Source organism: Apis dorsata, unplaced genomic scaffold, assembly GCF_000469605.1.
Source record: "Apis dorsata unplaced genomic scaffold, Apis dorsata 1.3 scaffold_189, whole genome shotgun sequence".
NCBI classification, from domain to species: Eukaryota; Metazoa; Arthropoda; class Insecta; order Hymenoptera; family Apidae; genus Apis; species Apis dorsata.
In genome coordinates, this window is record NW_006263474.1 from 161477 (window position 1) to 169937 (window position 8461).

At 29.6% G+C, this 8461-nt stretch overlaps 1 protein-coding gene across 2 annotated transcripts in view; it reads right to left on the bottom strand.

Moving 5' to 3' along the window:
• Positions 1–8461, bottom strand: part of LOC102681503 (bifunctional heparan sulfate N-deacetylase/N-sulfotransferase) — a 196591-nt gene that overhangs the window by 60036 nt on the left and 128094 nt on the right. For both annotated transcript variants that reach the window (XM_006614552.2, XM_006614551.2), the window contains exon 2: positions 5357–5554. In XM_006614552.2, coding sequence (XP_006614615.1) covers positions 5357–5403 — 47 coding nt within the window. In that variant the 5' untranslated portion in view covers positions 5404–5554. The remainder of the gene's footprint in view (positions 1–5356; positions 5555–8461) is intronic.

Sequence of the window (8461 nt, forward strand, 5' to 3'; positions counted from 1 at the left end):
CACGTCGGAAGCCATGCCCGGCAGATACATATTTATTTCGAACGGAAATCCGTGAAGTCCAGCCGCTGTCGCTCGTACGTCATGTCTCGGGATGCAGGAACAACCGTCACGACGAGCACACGTACGAAATGCCGTATATTTATGATGCCACGCTCTGCGTGCTGTGTGCAAAGGGTTGACACGACTATTACTACGTTATCGTTAATTACTTCTGTTCCGATTCGAAATTCGTAGAATTGAAATTTATCGACGAAATTATTTAACGGTTGCAAATATTATCGAATTTTCGGAAAAACTTACGCGTAAATTAAAAGTAATTTTTGGAAAAATTATACGAGATTATTTGAGATATTAACAGATATATTATTAAAAATATTACGTATTCAGGAATGAAAAAATTTATTTCAAATTTATTTGTTGCTCAAAAATATTTTATTTTCAATAAGATATATAAATTCTCAAATTAATATAAATTGCTATATTTCTTATACTTTATGGTAAATTTGCGATGAAGGAAATATTTATAAAATTCTTTAAACTTCTCTTTCGCGTTATTAATTGAAAAAAAAAAATTGCAAATAAAATTAAACTTGAAAAATGAAAAATTAATTCTTAATCCACATTCAATCTATAAGATCTATGACATATAATGTTTCTTTGATAAATACCATACATGTATTAAATAAAATTATTTCAAATTCCCAAGAATCATAAGAAATTTTCAAATTAATGAATATTCCGAACAAATAATTTTCGAGCAACAAATTTCAAACAATTTCATCTCGTTAGACACTTTAAATCGTTATTTTTCATTTCTCTTTTCCTTTCGGCTTCGAATATACGAAATATACGGGAAACAGTACGAAGAGAAAAAGAAAAAGAAAAAAAAAAAAAAATTGAAGCGCAGAGACCAAAGAGAGGAGACGAAGGACAAAAGGTAGGCGCGGATGAAGTAGCGGCGTGCGTATGGTAGAAAAAAGAAAAAAAGAAAAGGAAAATAAAGAAAAAAGGGAAAGAAAAGGAAGAAAAAAAAATATTCGCGCAAGAGAGGGTCGATCAGCGATTCCATCCCCCTGGCGACACAGCGTGGAACGTTTACCCTCCGCCCGTGCTACCACCCTCGTGTCGATGTCACGAGTAACGAGTGTCGTGGTGCAGACTGCATTAGTACCGGGGGATGCTAAAAAATAACGACGGAAGAGGGAAAGGGGTGGGTGCATGGAGTGGTGGTGGATCTGATCGATATCACCTGATACATTGTTTTCGGATAAGAAACGAGTAGCTTCGCGAATATCGATGAAATAGTGCGTGTACCTTTGTCTATGACACGTTTGATATATCGGGGAACATATGGTTGTTTAAACAAGAGGAATGCATAAATGATAAATTCTCCAGTTTTTTGTCTTACGTGCGCCCGTAACGTGAACATTTTATCGAGTTTGTATAGAGTTTGGATAGAGAGAGTGGTATTTTGAGTATACTATATTCTGTTACGAAGTTTTTCTTTTTTTTTTTTCTATCAAGATTTTATAAAGATAGATTCTTGTAAATATTACGCGATGAAATGATTAATAAGAATCGGTTTGATGAAATTGATGTTTATGGAATAGTAGCAGTAATCGGTGTAATGGATGAATTGTTCTGTAACGTGACAGTGGTGGGTGAATGTCGAGCGTGATGGATAGAATTGTCCGACTACCGATCGGAATTATTAGTATTTCCCATGTGTGACACGGCAGTGATCCATTTCTACTTTGTTTATTTTTTGTTTGATATTTTTAAGATTTGTGCAAATATATGGATTGTAGAGTAATTTGTATTTTTTTTTTCTTTTTGATCAATATCGAAATTAAAATAAATTTTGTGTTTGCTGTTATCTAATGCTTTAATAAATTTGTTTCATAATTTATATAAATAGCGATGTGATGCAATTGAAAATATTATTTTTTCATATTCATAAGATATTTGATATATCTTATTCCCATTTGAATAGACAACATTCATAGGTATAAATTATGTGAATCAACTTGTGTATATTATCAAATTATCTTGTTACAAATTACCCGCTATACATTCATTTTGCATTCGTTGCTGTAATTCAGATGTATCGTTCATTATGGTAAATTAAACACGATAGGTTTTCTACGATACACAAAATTTATTTTATACCAAAATTATTGATTTTGAAATCCGTATTAATTCAACAGTTAATTCTCCCTAATAGGTATTATTAGTATTATTACCCTTTAAAATCTTACAATTAAATTTTGTTTTAACATCCTATATAAGCAGTTTATATTACCTCAAACAGTAAATACTCGAATTATTGATTGAATCATCCCCAATAAATAAGATACTCATTGTATTATATCTATTATTATCCCATACCTATTGTTGATTGTTCACAGAATTTATAGCATTTTATATCTGTTTGATAAAATTAAAAATTAAAAGATAAAAAAAAATATGCCAATATTACTTGACTTTGAATTTAAAATATTATCATACATATTCATTATGGTAAAATTTTTTATATCATCACAACAGAACTTCTACAAAATTTCTCTCCTTTTAACTAAAAAATACACATCGAAGGAACGAACACAAAATGAAGACAACGCTCTGAAAATTAAAGCAAAAAAAAGAAAAAAAAAAAAAAAAAGAAAAGAACAACTGAAATCCTCTTACGAAACTTTCCAATGCCACAACATTAGTAAACACGACCAATGGCGACACATCCCCGTCGATCTTCTCTCGCAAAGCTTGAATTGCTTGGTCAAACATAGCCCAAGCCTGTCCTAACGTTCGGCAATCTTGGAAAACAAAATTTCCTCGGTTGGCGTGTAACGGACACACGGCAACGGTTGTGTGTCGTCCAACAAGCGGACAGCGCTCGGTTTGCGCGTCGGCCTCGATTATCGATTATGAAATTGCACCGGATAAAGCAAACGAGAGGCTCCATCTCTTTCTCTCTCTTTCTCTCTCTACCACTCTATGTCGAGCTTGCTACTCGATAGGGTTTGTGTTGGTCAGACGTGTACAGGTGCGCCGATTGACTTTCCGATTATCGGATGACATAGGAGAGGGAGGGGGAGAAAAGAGAGAGAGAGAGAGAAGGGGACACAAACGCGTGCATATACACACGAGGCTCCTGTCTCTCTCGCACCCTGCGACTTAAACACTGCCCTTTGTCACGGCATCCCCTCGCGTTACACACGAGTCGTTCCGCCGTGGAACGTTTTACACGTGCACAAGTGTAGAACGTGTACTATAGAAGGCAAGGCAACTTGCCATGCTCTCTGTCATACCGTGTCCCCATCCGCTTTATCCACCTATGACGCTTCATCTAGCTCTCTCCGTGAGGGTGGTTGGCATCGTTACTCTCCCCTCCTCCGCCCGTGTGTTTCTCTCTTTGTTCATTATTGGATCGGATGCTTTGCGCATCTTCTTCTCGCTTAATAACGTTTTGGTTGGTTTAGTCTCTTTATTGGGACGATCGTGGGATGGACAAGTCGCTGTTTGTGGTAAATTCTGTTATTAGAGAGGGATTGATTGGCCATCCTGTTATATTAGTCAGTCGTTGTTCTATGATTATACAAGAATCAGGTGAACCAGGATGTGGACCAAGGTCTCCGTTTATTGATCGAATATTCGGGACTTGATTTAAAGTTTAATCCGGTTAGCTCGATATATTTTTATTTTTTTATTTAATTTCTTTTTGTAGTAAAATTTTGTATGGTTGAGAATCGTCGAGTTTTTTTATGCTTGGGATTTTAATCAATATTAAACTAAGAAACAAACTAATTGTTTGTGAATTTATTTATTCTTTTTTCATTCTCTGAGATTGGAATTAAAAGTAACATGGGATGGTAAGCAATAAGTTTGTTTTTTAAATATGTTTGTATAAAAACTAAATAAAGATAAAAAGATAATTATCTAGAAGAGGAAATCGCCGATGTCACAAAATTTTTTTTAATATCTCGGATATTCAAACTGAGCGATAACGATAATGTATAGGAAAAAATTGTTTAGTTATCATGACATAACAATTTATTTCACTTATTAAAATCAGTAAAGAGTTTCCTTTTTCATATAATTAGCGATAAATTTGCGAAATATTAGTTTGTTTCTTTTTTTTTTGTCGATAAATGTATAATGAAATTTTTTTTCTTGCCTGCATAAAATAAAAATACCTGCACGCAGTGAAAATATGGCATACTTGATACGTTTAAAACAACGATAACGATAACTTATCGCTGTAATTATTAACTAGAAAATTATGTGTTTTTAAATATTTTGTTATTTGATTCAAAAAATATTTTAATATCACTTGCTTATTATATTGCAAAATATTAATTCAATAATAAAAATGTTATATGTATTTAATTTACAAAAAGGATTCACGTGCAGAATACTTATTATTATTTTTAATAAACTTCTTTTTTTTATTTAAAGTTTTTTAAAAACGAAATTTTAAAAAAACTATACAGATAATTGTTAATAATAAGTAGTGAAAGAATACGCGAATTTTTAATGTTTTCGCGAATTTTTAATAATAAAATATTTTATTTTTTTTTTTTGCACGTTCAATACTTGTACTATTTCTCTCATAAAATTCTACTTTTTATTTTAATAGAAATTTTGATATTCTTCTTATATAAATGTTATATATTGTATTATTTCTCTCATAAAATTCTACTTTTTATTTTAATAGAAATTTTGATATTCTTATTATATAAATGTCTTATATAAATGTCCATAAATGTTATTTGCAAGATAACTTACAGAAAAAAAGTAAATTATCAGGAGAAATATAACGAAGTTTATTAGAATAGTATAATGTCTCTATCAAAATATTTAAGAAAGATATCTGCTCACACGCTAACAAGATAAAGTTTTTCCAACCGCGATTTTGATCGTTTATTCAAGTGGAAAACAAGTATATCTTACTCGATGATAACAACGAAATTCACTAGTAAAAATCTCATCGCGATAACTAAGGAAAACTATTTATAAAGAAATATCGATGGAATTGCTCGATATCCTCATTTTTATCGTTTTTTCCATTTTTTTTGTTATTCTAAAGAAACTTGTGATTATAATATAAAGAATCGCATCTGATAAAAGTTTCGAACTGAAAAATTGCTTCTTAGGCTGTTGAAAGAATATTGATTATAGCAATGTTAGTTATAGTGAATTTAATAGAATATTGAAGCATCGAAAATTGTTGAAAGTTGAAGACCTATTAATTTTTCGTTAGTTGAAATTAAATTTATCAAATTCGAAATTTTGATGAAATTAATAAATAAATTAGAATAGAATAGAATAAAATGATTGGTTTCGTTTCGTCACTCACTTGATTCGATTGGAGACTAGCAGTTCCGCTATGTTTTTTCCCAACATAGAATACAGCGTTTCCACGAAGACCAATACCTTTGGATCCGTCCTCAAACGAGCTTCGCTACGATGATCCGGCGCAGAGGGTAACCTCGTTGCGCCCCTCAGCGTCGAACACCTGATCGATGGCTCTGGTCTAGTGTCTCGATGGATTAGACTGAAACAAAATATGGAAGCTTTAGAAATAATCGATTATAAGCTTTTTAGGATCAAGTTTTATCAAAGTTAGTGAAATTATTTGAATTCAAGATTTTATATATATATAGTGTTATATATATATAGTATTCAGCAAATACTATATAATGCAAAATTGTTCTATTTATATTAATCTTATTATTGTGTTATGTTATGTTATTACAAGTTCTTTATAAAAATTAGAAAATAATCAAATAATTTATAAAAACTTACTACTAATCACAGATTAAAGGAAATATAGTATATTTGGAATAGTAATTTAAGATAAATAAAAAATTATTGCAGAGGAATAAATAAAACTAGTTGAAATTGAAATTATAGGGAAATATATTTCAAATCTTGAATATAAAAAAAAAAAAAACCAAAAATATTTGAAAATTTTTTTTAATTAAACCAAATTTTCGGTATTTTTTGTTTTTTTTTTTTTTATTAAAAATTTAAATTTTTAATAAAAAAAAAAAAAACCAAAAATATTTGAAAATTTTTTTTAATTAAACCAAATTTTCGGTATTTTTTGTTTTTTTTTTTTTTATTAAAAATTTAAATTTTTAATAAAAAAAAAAAAAACATAAAATATCTGAAACTTTGTTTTAATTAAAAAAAATAATGCAGAGTAAAAATTTCAATAAGATGGCGATTCTTATATTAATAATTTGAAACAGAAAATAATTCCAAATTATTTTCATTTAATTAAAAAAAATATATTTATTACAATTTCATTACAATTGTTCTCTCTTACGAATTAATTAAAAACAATATAGGAATATATATAATATCAGATAAATATTAATTTCCAATATTAATCATCATAAAATTTACCTTTTACATTGTTATAACATAATCAACTAATTGTTTCTTAAAACTTTCATTAAATCAATAAGTCAACGGCTAATTTATCAGTCTGAATAATGTAACTGTGTATGTAATATGCAAATTACTTTTATCTTCAATATTCCGGATTATTGATATTAAAATTATTAAAATCCAAAATCACCTAAAATCTCCTATTATGTTTTATATTTTTAAAATAAAATCTGTAAAATTTATTATTATATGAAACCATAAATGGAAATGAATAGATTAAATGATTTAAAGTTTTGATTTCACATTTTAATCACGACACTCATTGAAAAATTTTTACAAATTCATATTTTTCATATTTTTCATATTCTTCCGCAGATTAAATTATAAATACATTAAAATTTTTACATAAATATCATTAATTAACAGATCATGCACTCTCACTTATTATTTTACAATGTTATAAATTCAATAACATTTAATAGTTATTTATCTATATTTTTTCTATTTATTTTATTAAATTCGCCAATACCTAAAAAGTTTATCAAATCACTATATTATCCTCGATAATAATACAAAACCATGCGTTTCGTATAAACTTATCGCAATAATTCACAATTCGTTCCAATTTTGAAAAATTTCGACCGTTTAGCTCGAGGAACGAGGAATTTTCTTTTCACATGACGAGGATTGAAAACAGCAAGAAACGAGATAATGTTCCTGCGTTGGTCATGTCGCATAAAGCGGTCGGATTGCTCCACTTGGCATGAATCGGGCGGCATTTTTACGATTACCGATAATCCGATTGTGTCTCAAAGAAACCGGGAAAAAGAGATTCGTCCTCGACTCGAGAACGATGAAAGAATTCCTTCATCGAAATCGCCATTGCCGAGATCTGAATAACTGGAATCTTTTGAGGAATGCACCGTTTCCAGCCTTCGAAGTTTTAATCCCATTGCGTGGGTTGAGATCAACATTTCTAATATACCGAGATCGGAGGGATCTTTTAAAATTTTAATATACAATCACAGTTGACGAGTATCCGAATCTCTCTGAGGAATTTCACATTTCTGTTAAATCGAATGCATTTTTTCAGAGTTTCAATAGGAAATGAAAAATACGGGGATAAAATGAAAAATAATGTATGGAATGTATGAGATATCGAGCTTAAAGCTTCAATCTTTATATAATTTACATTACATAAGATATTAAAAATTGTAAAATTATTGATTTCTAATATTTTTCAATGAAGTTTTGTCATATAAAAAGTATAGTAAAAGAAAAAACAATTAAATTCAAAAAATATAATAAATTAATCAATTAAGTAATTAAGTAATAATCCTGGATGATTTACGAAATTCATTTGTTAATTAATGTTCCACGCGATAAATTATTCCGATATATTCCGATATAATTAAACAAATACTGCGAGATTTAATTCTTTATCCATTATTCTACCAAATATTGAATCCTCAAATGAAGATAATGATCAAAACGGATTCAAAATCTATCTAAATCTACAAATTAGAAATCAGAAATTTCTCTATTATTTCTCTCATTAGAACAAAACTTATAATAATTTATAATCTATGCATTTTAATTTGGTAACTAGAAATCTCAATAATAATGTTAAAATTTTAAGAATATGAATAAAAAAAAATTAATATCAATTAATTATTTAATATACAATTTATGTAATCGTAAAGAATTGTAATAAAATAATAATATTAATTTTTTACATCGCAACACGATCTTACGGATTGTTAATCAAAATCTTCGATCGAAAATAAAACATCCAATTCCATTACTACGAAAATACAAACTCTACTTATCCCCGAATCTATACTCCATACGCGAGAATTATCGTCGAACAAGGTGTTTCGACGGAGGGGAATACAAGGTTTTTACATTAATGCGGGATCGTTGACGATGAAATAAAACGGACGAGCGTAACAAATTTTCCGTGTCCGGCCGCGCGAACCACTTTAAAAATCGCAACGAACGAGCCGAGAATGGAAAACGAACTCTTTCCCCCCTTTTCCCCCTCCCCCTCCTTTATCTCTCGCTC